Raw genomic sequence first — 13924 nt, 5'->3', positions numbered from 1 at the left:
TTACAGAAGAAGCTACTGTGTCAGAGGCAGTACCCATCCATGCCCGACAGTAGCCAGAGCCTCACCAATATCTCATCTGTAGGTGTCACTGTGGCCAGGTACCTTCAATTGCTCCCTTTGGTTGTAAGCTCTTTGTTGGGAAATTCATCTCAACTTTTCAAGCAGAAAAGTGCCTTTCCTAAATTTCAGAAAAAAATTCTTCCCTCCTTAGTATTCCATACTTTGCTGACAATACTGATTGTCTTCATTAAATGTTCCGATAAAGTGTTTGTGTTTGTACTTTCTCCGTGTGGCATGGCTTTCAGGTGGCATAGGGCTTGTGCTTAGGAAAAGGGACAAGTCAGTTTTACTCTCACTTATTTCCTCCCTGGGCTTCTGAAATTTGACTTGATTCTATGAGGCTCCTTTTGAAGACTGGGTTGGATATGGCCCTAAGAAAACTTCCACTCTCTGGTGATTTGGGGAGGAGCTCAGATTCCTATCTCTTAGCTTAGCTTTATTGCCAATATATGGCAGCCAACACCTTCTCCCTCATTAAACTTTCATATCCTTGAGAGTAGAGGCTTCCTTACTACATTATGTCACCTACAAAGGACATGAACATTTGTGAGATTTTTAGATGATTTTGTTGTTTAGAATTTCATAGTATGTACTTTGATTATTTTCATCCCCATTCCTTTCTTACATCTCTTGTAGCTTTGAGGGGAAGAGGCTGTGAAGCCATAACACAGCATGGCTTCTTAACTTTGGCCCAGAAGGAGACAGCTGAAGGGGAGAGTGACTTTATTTCTCCAGGCTTGGGATATGATCGTTTTAGCATGATCAGCATCTGAAAGGCGCAGGCCCTTTGTTTAATAGCTTTTAGGATGATTGTCCTATGAACCAACATAAAGCCTTACTTCTTCTTTTGTCTTACTGCCTTAATTAGCTTGTTTATTTAGCTTAAAGCTTCTTATTTTGAAAGTTCTTTTGTTATAACAAAAAACTGAAAATCACATTAAATGAAATTATATAAAATACCACAATGACTGTCCATCTTTATTTTTCTAGGTGGTCTGTTTGCTTAACTGTTTTGACCCTGCTTCATAGGGACATTACCTACATCTTTTAGACTACATAAATTACAAATGTCAACTTACTTTATTCATGATTTATCAGTATGCTTAAGAATTGGCCTATCCACATGTACATAAAGCCACCTATGCTTCCTTTGTTTAGGTGAAAATATTTTTGGAAATTACTTCCATGCTATACTCCCTTGCTGCAGACAATTTGGTTCACTCTGATATCATAGTTATGCCCAATTTGGCTTTGCATTCACTAGGTTGTGAACTCAATTGCATTTGGTTATATTCCCAGCACCATCTGTTCCAGACTGGAAAGCAAAGCCTTTCACTGAAATCAGCTCATTTCTTTTTATTCCAAAGCATGACTGGGTTCACTTTGGCAATATGAACAGTAGCCATGGCATCAACATGGAGGGCAGGGCAAATCTTCTATATTTCTGGTCTTCTTCTCTGGTGAAATCCTTGTATCTGGCCAGCCCAACCTCAGACTGACTGGTCCTATACCATAATAGCTCCCCAAGGGGATGTCTGATACTCATTCTCAGTAGAGGCCAGATTAAGACTTTACTAAAAATCTGAGGTTTTGGCAGCAGCCATGTAGGCATGATCCTTGACAAGGGAAAATGTTCAAGCCCTCTCAAGAGGTCTTTGGGTTTTGATTCCAGTTCCATTCTGCGTAGATATTCAGTGTTAATAGGGCTTAGTTTATCTTCACATGGATATGAATAGTAAGGGAGTACTTTAGATTGTATCAAGTAATAGATAAATTGGCTGAGCTAAAGCTGAGTTTTGGATGTGTTCTTCAGTAGGCTACTTAGAGGTTGGTTTAGACTGTAAGAACATTGTGGTGTTTTGAATAGGAATGGCCCCTATAGGCTCATATATTAGAATGTTTAGTCACCAAGGAGTGGAACTCTGAAAGGATTAGAATGATTAGGATACATGGCTTTGTTGGAAGAAGTGTGTCACTATGGTTGGCTTTGAGGTTTCAAAAGCCCATGCCAGGCCCAATGACACCCATATTTCTAGAGTTTAGCTAGTCAGGGAAGGGCTGTTATGGTAAATGTAGGGGCAGTGAAGGAACACATAAGCCATAATGAGTCACTTGAGATTCCCTTACTGAAGGATATGTATGAACCACTTCATTGTCAGACTAATTCCTCCCCAGACTCTAGAGCCTTCAAGAAGAGCTTGCTAACTGGCATCTCAGACTCCTAATGAACTTTGCTGCAAGACCTTTTGACATAGTTTGTCACTAAGTGAAGTGTTTGAGTTCTTAATTCTGTAGATCTTGAAACAGCAAGGTCCAATAAGATAGATGTACAACTAGCTGTAGAGATACCTTGGAAGTAGAGTTGAAGACAGATGCAGGGTCTGGGGCAGGGGGTGGGAATGCCTCTTACAAGAATGAACTAAGAAGATGCTTGTGTGTGTATGGGGGTGTGTGATAAAGCATGCTTTTATGCATCTCAGGCTCATTTGAAACTTATGTAGCTGAGAATGGTCTTGAACACCCTATCTTCTTGCTTCTACCTCCTGAGTCCTGGAATTACAGGTATTTGCATCATACCTTGTTTATGCAGTACTAGGGATCAAACTTTGGCTTTTTCATGATAGACAAGTCTCCTGGGGCTGAGGATGTATGTAATATACTTTCTTGAGTGTCCACGAGATCCCTTTGTGATGGAAGCCCTGTTGCACATGCAGCAAAAGATTGAAAACAAGGACACTGCTGCTAGTGAACACAAGGTAGTGAGAGTTGAGGAAGTTCAGATAACACCACAGTTAGAAAGGATTTGTTTTTAATCTCATGAGTGTTGCATGGTTCCTGTGGACCTAGGGTAAGTGGGAGTTCTTCTCTCTATAGAGGGTTCTAAAAGCTGGAGTGGGCAGCATTGTAAGGCCTCTGAATTCCTGCTGGCCACATAAATACTCTGTGCCTGATACATTTGCCTAAAAACTGGGCCTAGAATACCTTTTTTTTTTTTTTAAATTTTCCTAGATTACTAAATTCTGGGTCAACTAAACTGACAAGATTATATCAAGTTCTGACCACTGAAGTGTGGACAGAGACAGGTATGGCCTGGGCTTCAGACATCAGGCACTAGATTCATGGAAGGAGTGGGGCCTCTAGGAGTAGATGAGGATGATGCTGAGTATTAACCTAAGAGTAGAGATTTGAGCACTGTTGGCTTAATGTTTGATTTTCAGTCAGTCACTAGAGCAGCTTCAGTCTGCTTTTGACTAATGCTCTAGTCCCCCACATCTATTGAGGCTTCTAGCCACAATTCACATGTCTCTCTTTAACCTGATCCTAACACCAAAGCCCCACAAAATTATTTCAAATGGTCTCTTGGGTTCTCTGTGCATTGGTTCTTCCTCTTTAAAATCCCAGGAGTGCTGCCACCATACCTCCAGGAAGAGGTCCTTGCTCCCCTGTACTTGAAGGTATATGTAAAGTTCTACTTCCCCTGAAGGATGTGACATTCCCCAAAGGCAGGGACCATCTACAAGGCCAAAGAGATGTCATTCTCTTCCCAGGATACACCCTTAATCCACAGTATCCTTGTAGTTGGCATGCCCCCATTTTCCTACCCAATTAGAGATACTCCATTTCCTTGCCTCTTCCTCAAGGAGAGTTTCCTTGTGATGACTCATATCCTCCTTTTTGAGGTCTGATGGCTAACTCCAGGGTAAGTCTGGTTACTGAGGGATATGGGAAACCTACAAGGGTAGTGCAATCAGAGTTAAAGGAGGATGAAGCTTTATTGCTTGGCTCTCCTAGGCTTGTTTGGATTATGGCAGTGAATGGGCAGATATGCTGATGAAAAGGTGCAGATGGTAAACCAAAGAGTGGAGGCTATAGCTTAGAGAAGCCTGAACTAAGAATGCCTAAAGGCCTAGTGCCTGGTCTTGAGCCTCAGGGATAAATAGTAGCAAGAACCAGATTTGTGAAGTTATGATGATGCTGCAGGGCTGTGGGGAGCCAGCAGCTCTCAGAGGCCTGGGTTGAAGTTCTGTGTGAGGAGACACAGATCCAGATTCTGGAAGTGGAGTAAGTCCCTCGACTTGGCTGATCCAGTCACTGAAGTAGGTGACCCTGGTGAAGACGCTGGGATAAATGGGATGCCGGCAGTTCAGGCCCCAGCTGGCCAGTCCTACCAGGACCCATGCACTGGTTTGATAGCAGATGAGGGGGCCCCCAGAATCACCCTGAGGAGAAAGAGTAGTTAGTGTGAGATTTGCTTAGGGCCAGAAATACCAATTACATGTTAATATCCTATATAGCCCTGATGGATAAGGACAGGTATCAGGCAGGCTTTGCTTGCCATGACTGATGTTGAGAAGGGAAAGGACTTGTAAGCAAGCTGCTACCCTATGTATAGATCCTGGCTCTATAAACCTTGAGTTTCTGCAATATATTCAGCCAACTCTTCTGCCTTTGGTAGCTCTAGCCTGTACTATTTTTCAGCCTATGAACTGGAACTCTTGAAAAATTATGCCCATCCTCTGGCTGGGTGAAGATATCTCATATCACCAGGTAATAGGCAAGGGTCTTCAGAACCCTGCCCAGAGTCACTGGAGTTGTGAAATGGCCTTAAGAAAACCCTCTGGGAAATCCAGTCTATGATGATGACTTCAGCTCAGGAGACAGAATACTGCAGGGATGGGAAAGGCACTGGTTATGCCACTCCACTTCAGACCAATCATCTTCCCTCTGGGGGACAGTTTTCCCATACAACCCAATAGTGGAAAAGCTCCCATAAGAAACTGACAACCCAACAACAAAATGAGAAACTTCAATGAAACATCAGAGCACAGCATATGACAGTGGACATGCAAAATACACTTAATGCCAAAAAAGAGAGATGGGTACCGAGAGCATGCTCAGTCAGCACTGGAAATATTACCAAACTGTTTACTTACAAATTACATATTTGTATATATGTTATGCCTCAATAAAAAGTATAAAATATGGAACAAAAATTGATGTAAGGATCTGTTAAGGGAACTATCTGAAAGGAGACTATTGAGGTATGAACCCAAGGAAAACAAGTAGAGGTAATGAAATAGGAAGTGTGGTGGTCTCCACAAATACTAGAGGGCAATACAGCCTCTCCTGGAGAAAATGAGAGAGAACAGGAATGGGGAAAATGTGCAGCTGCCTTACTCACCCGGCAGATGGACTTCCCTGTGGAGAGGCCCCCGGCACACAGCATTTCCTCATGCACATAGTCCCCACTTTGGCCTGGTCTTCCCCCATATAAGGCATTACAGAACTCATTCTCAATGATGCCCACTTCACCCTCCTGCAGTGAGAAGGGTGGTAACAGTATTGCTGTGAAAATAAGGAGGAGGTCAGTGGTGGGCACTGTGGCTTGGTCGGGAAAGAAGTCCAGACTACTTTGACTGATGATCACCATAGGACAGGGGAGTGACAAATTCTGTTTCCATCTTCTACCTACTTATCATTAACTTCTCTCCCTTTTCTCAGAAACACCCACTTACCATTTTTACCTCTCTCACAGCAACAGATCACATATCTACTGTATAAAAAGGCAAAAGCCACTAACATAATGTACCCAATGTTGTCCAGCTATCTTTATCACTAACCTTTATCCTGTCTTCATCCACCCAGTCACCCAAACACCCACTCATTTTTTATTACCTTCATCAATCTATCCATTTTTCATACCCATCCTTCCATCCATCCATTCTTTCATTAGTGTTTCTATCCATCCTACCTCCACTTACCTACTAACATTTCTATCCACAACATATATGTACCCATTTTCTTCCTTCCTTCCTTCCCCATCACTCCCTCCCTCCCTCTCTCTCTCCCTCTTTTCCTTCCTTTCTTCCATCTTCTCCCTAACTAACTACTTGACTCTACCTTACTCACCCATCCACTGACTGTATCACCAGAATCCTTGTGTTAGTTAAACTGATATGAAGGAACATTTTTAGTTGGGAAAGCCAGAAAAAAAACCATTAATTTACTCATTGGTGTTAAACAAATAGCACAGGGAGAGGTGACAGTCCAGATTATTTACTTTAGCTCACATAATTAAGTAAAATGCAGATGGGAGACTGTGAAAAATAAACAAACGAGTCATACCAAGGCTAGAGGGAAGAGAAATTGCATAGAAAAAGGGAGGGATTCCTGGGGTAGAAATGACCTCAACATATCCAAGGAGAGTAGTAAGGAGGCTGGGGTTGGGTGTATGAGAGAAGCAGTAAGTGATGAAGCAGAGATGGATCAGGATTCTAGCATCACATAAAACCTTGACAGGGATTTTTTAAATTTTAAGTTAAAGCACAAGTGAGAAGGTTCTGAAAAAAAATGACATGACTATGTTTTAAAATAATTCTGGCAGCCACATAGAGACTCATGTGGACACACAAGAATGAAAGTAGAGGATCATTTTAGAAACTACAGTTAAGAAATGGTAGTTGCCCAGGTGTTGATAGCACACACCTTTAATCCCTGCACTGGTGAGGCAGAGACAGGCAGATCTCTATGAGTTCCAGGCCATCCTGGTCTACAGAGCTAGTTCCAGGACAGGCTCTAAAGCTATGCAAAGACACCCTCTCGAAAAACTACACACATGCATGTACACATGCACATGGGCACGCACACACACACACACACACACACAGAGAGAGAGAGAGAGAGAGAGAGAGAGAGAGAATTGGGAGTTGGAGATGGAAGCAGAACCAGAAATAACCAATGGGCCAAGCTCTTGGAGTACAATCAAAGTGAGGGAGGAGCAATAATATGAATATTACTATTATTATTATTATTCAATAATATGAGTCAAGACCATGGTGGGGAAACCCACTGAATCAGCTAGTGATCAGTGACTCAAGTCTGACAAATGGGGAACCTGCATAAGACTGAACTAGACTCCCTTAATGACAGTGACAGTGATGTGACTGGGACAATATATGAGGCCATTGGCAGTGGGTCCAAGGTCTAACACTAATGCATAAAGTGACTCAGTGGAGCCCATTCTATAAGGAGAGATAACTTGCCCAGCCTAGACACAGGGGTGTGGGAGTTGGGAGGTTCCTTTGTCCTGCTTCAGTGAAATGATGGACAGACTTAGTAGATTTCCTAGGGGAGGCCTTACCCTCTCCTAGGAGCATAGGGGAGATAGAGGGTTGGGGAGAGTGGGAGGAGAAGAGAAAAAGGGAACTGGTATTGGAATGTAAAACATAAATTAATAATAAAAAAGAAATGGGAGTTGATTATACCAGACTATGTAACAACAGCACTGTGGAGTACCCATCATGAACTAGACTGGTATAGTAGAACAAAATGTGTGGGGGTGGAGGGCTGGTAAGCAAAGCTCCTCAGGAAAACAATTTCAACCCAAAACACCTAAATCTCTTCTTTGGACAAGAAATGTGGCAAATTATGATCCTATAGACAATTACTAATCTTCATTCTTTTTCCATTTACATTATTCCATAAATGTATTTCCCAAGTCATAATCCTTTAGTAAATACCTCTGGGAATGACTCTGAATACAATTCCCTATTTTCAATCTAAAAATAATGAAACAAGGGTTTCTTATTGGCTCAATGGTAGAGCCTTTTCCAAGTATGTGCAAGAGACCAATACCAGAAATAAACAAACAACAAATAAAACCAAAAGGATTTCTCCATTGTGTAGTTCACCTGACAAGACTATAAAAACAGGATAAAACCAACTGAAATTGAGATTAAACACTCTGGAGCTTCATTAGTTCTCACTATCATGCAATCTCAATGATCTCAGGTCACATGTGACTTTCCACTTTACTCAAGTAGTGCCTCCCAAGATATTTGGTAATGACATGCATTATACTTTGAATGCTGAGTGTTCAGGCTAGTGTGTTTGAGGCCTTGTCCTCAGCCTGTGACATTATTGGTAATAAAATATCCTATTAGTAAGAGGTAGTGCCTAATGGAAGGAAGTTAGGTCATTGGACATGTGTGTTTGTTAAGAAGATACTAGTACACTGGCCTCTCCTCTTCCTCTTTGCTTGCCACCCGACCACCATAAGGTACTCATCCTTGTTTTACCACACATTTCCTCACCACAATGTGCTGCTCCACTACAGGTCCAAACCAACAGGGCCAAATGATCATGGACTAGAAGCTCACATACTGTGAGCCAAAATAAATCTTACCCTTTAAAAGTGATTACTTCAGGTATATTTGTTACAGTGTTAGAAACATAGAATGGGCTAGCCTCCACACCTGATCTTTGAGTTTAATCAAGTTACCTCAGATCCAAACTGATTAAAATCTTAGAATAAAAAGACTGTTAATATTCAAAGAGCCCAGATTCTTGATGGCAAACATCATCAGTCACCACCACCATCAGAACCCAGGCTGCAGGGAAGTTTGTGGCTGTAGACTCTCACAATTTCAGAGTTAGAAGTACTCTATAGTGGGCTTCTCATGTCATAGGACATGGAGGTGAGGTACAAAGGGCAACATGCAGTGACTTCAGAAACCAGCCTGGGTCTCTTGCCAGCTCAGTCACTCTTCCCTTCCTCCCCATGCACTTCTTATCTTCCTCCTCTCCCTGCCCTCACTCCCTTTCCAACTTCTCTTTCCCTTACTGTCTTCAGAAAGCATTCCCCATCCAGTTATCCAGCAAGATGTGTGGTTGGGGAGCTGTGTGTCTTTAGGTGGGAGGCAGGCAGGTACAACGTAGGATGTGAAGTTCACGGGCAGACGCAGCTGCAGCATTGCAATGTCACTCCCAAAGGAATGAAACTTCTCAAAGTCTGGGTGCTTGATGATACGATTCACAGACATCTTCTGAGTATGCCATGTTTTCTGGTACAGCTGAGTATTCCCCAACAGAACCTGATAGTCCCCTGGGGCCTGGGATTTGCTGAAAGATAAAGGATTCCATCATCACCATCATCTCTGTGTGAGAGGATAACCCTGTCTTCCTGAACATGCAGCTTGGTCTCTCCCTTTCGGACAGTCAAGTGGTGGTTTGAATGAGAATGCCCTTCATAGATCCATATATTTGAATTATTTGGTCCCTAATTGGTGGAACTGTTTGGGAAGTATTGAAAGATGTGGCCTTGTTGGAGGAGGTGTGTCACTTGGGGTGGGCTTTGAGGTTTCAAAAGCCCTAGTAATTCCCCACTTTCCTCTGCCTGTGGCTGAAGATCAGATGTAAGCTCTCAACTACTGCTTTAGTGTCGTGGCTGCTGCCTGCCTGCCTGCCTGCTGCCATGCTCCCTGATATGATGATTATGGATTCTAGTCTCCTAGAATATGGAGCCTCAATAAACATCTTCTTTTATAAGTTGCTTTGAACATAGTGTCTAATCATGGCAATAGAAATGTAACTAAGAAGTTGATACCAGGGAATGGGCTATTGCTGTCACAGGCTTGACCAAGCTGGTTTTATTATTGTTTTGAGGAAATGCATTAGACTAGGAGTTTGGACTAAGAAAGCAGTTGAGCACCTAACTGGCTATCCTAGCAGGGCCTTGGAAGACAACAGTGTTGAGAAAAAATGGGGACTATGGAGACCCAGATCAAGAGGTTTTAGAGGGGAACAATATTAGCAGTTGGACTATAGGCCATTCTTCTGTATTTTTGGCTTAAAAATCTTCTTGAGGCTAATTTAATTACCAGAGGAGATTTCAAGACAGCCCAATCCTGATGTTGTCACTTGTTGTTAATGATCACTCTTACACAGATATACAATAAAAAAGAGCAATCAGGGCAAAAATAAATACAAAATGTGCTGTTTGAGAAGAAAAAGAACACCAGGAAACTTTATGTTGAAGACTTAGTTTATGCTGAAAGAGATAAGGAGAATGGAGAGTGGATAGTGAAGGGAATGGCGTTATCAGGGTAAGACCTCACCCACCTATTCCTGCAACTTATTAAAAGAAAAAACCTAAGGAATGATTTGTTCCTAAAGAGCAACAACAAATCAAAGCTTATACAATTCAAGGAGGGAGCCAGGTTTTATCCTAAGCAGAAAGCAGAATTTGATGGTATCAGCTATATGGTTCTGGCTTTAGAGGCATCAAGGATACTGGAGTAAAAGGGTTGTGGAATATCTCTCTGTTGTTAAGAAAAGCTGCTGAGACCAGGCATGTAGCAGGGGAATCCCTGCATGGAATCCCAAAAAGGCTGTTATATGAAGCTGTGAAGATGAAGCCTGGGTTGTGCTGGAAACCCCAGGATATTGGAGTAGCCAGAGCTGCAGTTGTGGGATACCTGGTCAAGGAGAGTTGAATATGGTGAGTTGAACCAATTTAAAAGAGAAAGTTATGTTGCATTCAGAAAAGCTGACATTGGACACAGAGCTTCATGATTTGGAGTTTACCCTGCTATGTTTCAGTCTTGCATTGGTCCAGTAATTCCTCCCTGGAGCCTTATTCCTTCTTTTTTGAATGGTAATGCATATTGGAATACCATTGCATGTTGGAAGAATCTAATTTGCTTTTTTTTTTAATCTTATAGGGGTTACAATTAAGAGATTACTCTGAATCTCAGAAGAGACTTCTGAAATGGTGTTGAGACTGAAAGACTTGGGAATTTCTGAAGTTGAACTAAATGCATTTTGTATTATGGCCACAAGTCTAAGGGAAACAGGGAGTGGAATGCGGTAATTTAAATGAGAATGACCTACAAAGGCTCATATATTTGAATGTTGGGTTCCTACTTGGTGAAACTGTTTGGAAAGGATTAGGAGATATGGCCTTGATGGTGGACATGTGTCACTGGGGAGTGAGCTTTGAGGTTTCAAAAGCCTAATCCATTCCCAGTTATCTCTCTCTCCATTTTGTACATGTAGATTGCTATTTAAGCTATCAGCTACTGCTCCAGCACCATGCCTGTTCCCTGACATAATGGTCATGGAGTCTAACCCTCTGAAACCATGAGCCCCAGTAAATATTTTCTTTAACAAGTTGCCTTGGTCATAGTGTCTCATCATGGCAATAAAAAAGTAACTAAGATAGCAGTCTTCTTTCTGCAAGCTGATGAATATTCTACTCAAACCTCATGACAAAGTATTCCCCATTATAACTTAGAACTGGAGGAACAAAGAGTCCCTAATAGGGTCCTCAAATCAAACCTTTCAAAGTTTTACTTAAGAAAAATTATGGCTAAATCCTAATTTTATGATTTAAATCTTAAATGTTTTTGACCTAGTAGTTAGTCAATCACTAAAGGCATAGTCATCAGCCTGTGGGTGCTTTCTAGAATGGTGGAACATTTAAGGGGTGAGGCCTAGTGAAAAGAAGCTATGCCATCAGGAGAATGTCCTTGAAGCCCCCTCCCCCACTTCTTTTCATTATCTTTGTTTCCTAGCTACCATGAAATGATCAGGTCTCACCTACATATGTTCTTGCTGTGATGAACTGTGACAGGCCAATTAACTTTGGAATGAAACCATGAGCCTAGATAACCCTGATTCCTTTTATTCATTTTCTGAATTACTTGGTCACAGTGATGGAAATATAACATATTTTCCTGCCCCCTTACCAAGAATTGCTTCTCCATTTGATACTAAACACTCACAAAAGACTTGTTAAATGCACACCTGGGTGCATCAAAGGGAAGCTTTCCTGGTTCCTGAATTGGATTGAATAAACAATCTATGTATACAACTTTGTTCCCATAGCTCCCTCACTAGGAGGGTACTTGCTAACTCTACATAATTCTGGTAGACCCTGCAGTTCATTTGCACTCCTCCAAGACTGCAGCATTTTTTTTCTCATTACCCAGCCCCTCTCTGGGGGCTCCAGATAGGGCAAACTCACTTTTGAAAGCAGTGGGCTGTAGAAACCAACCAGTGGGAGTCAATGAGGACAGCGCCACAGAGATGCAAGCCCCGGTACAGCAGGCTGGCCTGCCAAGGCCACTTGCCAGCCAATGAATCCTGGCCACCAAACACCTTCCCAACCATCTTCGGCTTCCCACACACTGTGGAGACACCCCCATACAATCTGTTAGACACACAATTCCTGAGAGGCAGAATAATACCCTGAGGAAGCTCCTCCTCCACTTCACAGATCGGAAGATCATGGCAAAAGACAAGTGACCTGTGCAAATGACTTCAGGCTACCCTGGTCTCTGCTTTCACTGGCGATCACCTGGGACATGATACGCTCCACTGACATTTCTGTGGGAGAAAGAGCTCAGGAATCCGAGAAGATGGGATGGAGCAAATAAAAGGCTGGCCACAGCAGCCTGCACTTAAGTTACCCTTCCACGAAGGTGGACAGAAGGGTACCTATATGACTTCATTTTCTAAATAACACAGCTCCGTGCTTACTTTTCAAATCATGGAACTAGAAGTCTCATAGGTTACTGATATTAGTTGCTCAGTGCCATGACTTCTCAGTGATTGTCCCAACTTCAGTCTGCCCAGTATTCCAGGGAGAGAAAATTACTCTGTGGTACTGATGAGTAACCTGGGACAAGCTGCTTTACATTTCTAAAAGGAGACTGGTTGAGGCCAGTAATGACAACTTTTTTTCTATGATTCAATTGGGAGGGAATTACTGGACCCAGATCTTGACAGGCTGTCATTATCTTCTTCTAGGAATCAGCACCCCAAGCCTCTAGGAGCTTTGTCGTCTTTGTCTCCGCTTGTAATCTCATGCTTTCTACCCCCACCACTGGGTCAGCCTGGGACATCTTTTTGGACCTGTGGCATCACACCAGGCTCTAGGTTTTAAAGAGTCAGTCCCAGTGAGGAACCTAAACCACCTTGGTTGATATTTTTTTTTCCCCCCGATCATCTGGTTCCAAGGGGAAGGCAAAAGAGGGACACCACTTCCGGTATGGCCTCCACCCATCACCCGCCCACTGTCTCTCAAACGGACCTTCTGCTCTGCTCACAGAATCCTGGTGTCTATTGGCAGACAGTTCCCAGCCTTGCTCTGGCCCTGGTCTCCCTGGAGCTACCCCAGGAACCTTTGAGGGGCTGGGGACACCAGGCTCCAGGACAGGGTCAGCCTTGGGGCTCACGGGCAGCAGTAACAGCAGGGGCCAGAGTACGGGACTGAGCCCATAGGGGATCCTCACCACCCTAGTGTCCATCCCAGATGCCAGAACCCGTGGGGAAGTTGGCCCTGACCTGGGCCTGACCCCGCTCTGACCCGGGCCTGACCCCTGCTGGGACAGTTCTTGACCTTGTCTTGAGACAGGACCCCAAGCCCAGTCCGGATGACTTTCCTACCCGCTATCACCCAATCAGGACTCCTTCAAGACCACAGTGACCCTGGCTCTAATTCCTGTCATTGCCTGCCTTTATTTAACCCATGTGTAAGGTAGTCAGCAAACATGCAATGGAAAATTCCTACTCATCCATGAGCAAAAGACAGGGAGTCCAACCACAGAAAATAGGAAATGATATGAAAAGGGAATTCAGGTCGGTGATGTAGCTCAGTAGTGGAAATAGGGAAATGAGGGGGAAGCTAGTGGGTTCACTAGGACTTTCCCATACACCCTGTAAACCCGGTACACACAGAGCAAGCTAATTCGTGGAAGAAGGAGGAATTAAAAGATCCACACATAGGGAAAGTTTAACTAGCTGTCAGGAAAATGAAACATAAAATGTATCATTTCTAGCTACCAAATTCCAAGCATGTAATGAGACTTACAGTTTTCCAGTCTTTTGTTAATCAGCAATTATTCTTTACAGTGGTGATAGGCATCTTAATCTCAAAGATATACCTCACATGTGATCTGAAATTATGTGAGAACCTGGCATTTCACTTTTATTCATATCAGTCTTCATCACTCAGATAAGCTTCAGACTGTAGGAACTTTTATTTACCAATGTCTTGGGGAGAGGGGAATATAATGTAAGT

At 42.9% G+C, this 13924-nt stretch overlaps 1 protein-coding gene across 1 annotated transcript; it reads right to left on the bottom strand.

Annotated features, from left to right (window-relative positions):
- Window positions 1-3959: 3959 nt before the first annotated feature.
- Window positions 3960-12049, bottom strand: LOC127229396 (putative serine protease 47). The gene is made up of 4 exons (XM_051194528.1): window positions 11867-12049; window positions 8684-8961; window positions 5243-5406; window positions 3960-4280 (listed from the first exon to the last, which is right to left on the bottom strand). Exons 1-4 carry the CDS (start codon window positions 12010-12012, stop codon window positions 3960-3962), a joined length of 909 nt encoding a protein of 302 aa, XP_051050485.1. The 5' UTR covers window positions 12013-12049.
- Window positions 12050-13924: the final 1875 nt, after the last annotated feature.

This window comes from Phodopus roborovskii, unplaced genomic scaffold, assembly GCF_943737965.1.
Source record: "Phodopus roborovskii unplaced genomic scaffold, PHOROB, whole genome shotgun sequence".
NCBI classification, from domain to species: Eukaryota; Metazoa; Chordata; class Mammalia; order Rodentia; family Cricetidae; genus Phodopus; species Phodopus roborovskii.
This window is presented reverse-complemented; position numbering and strand designations above follow the sequence as displayed.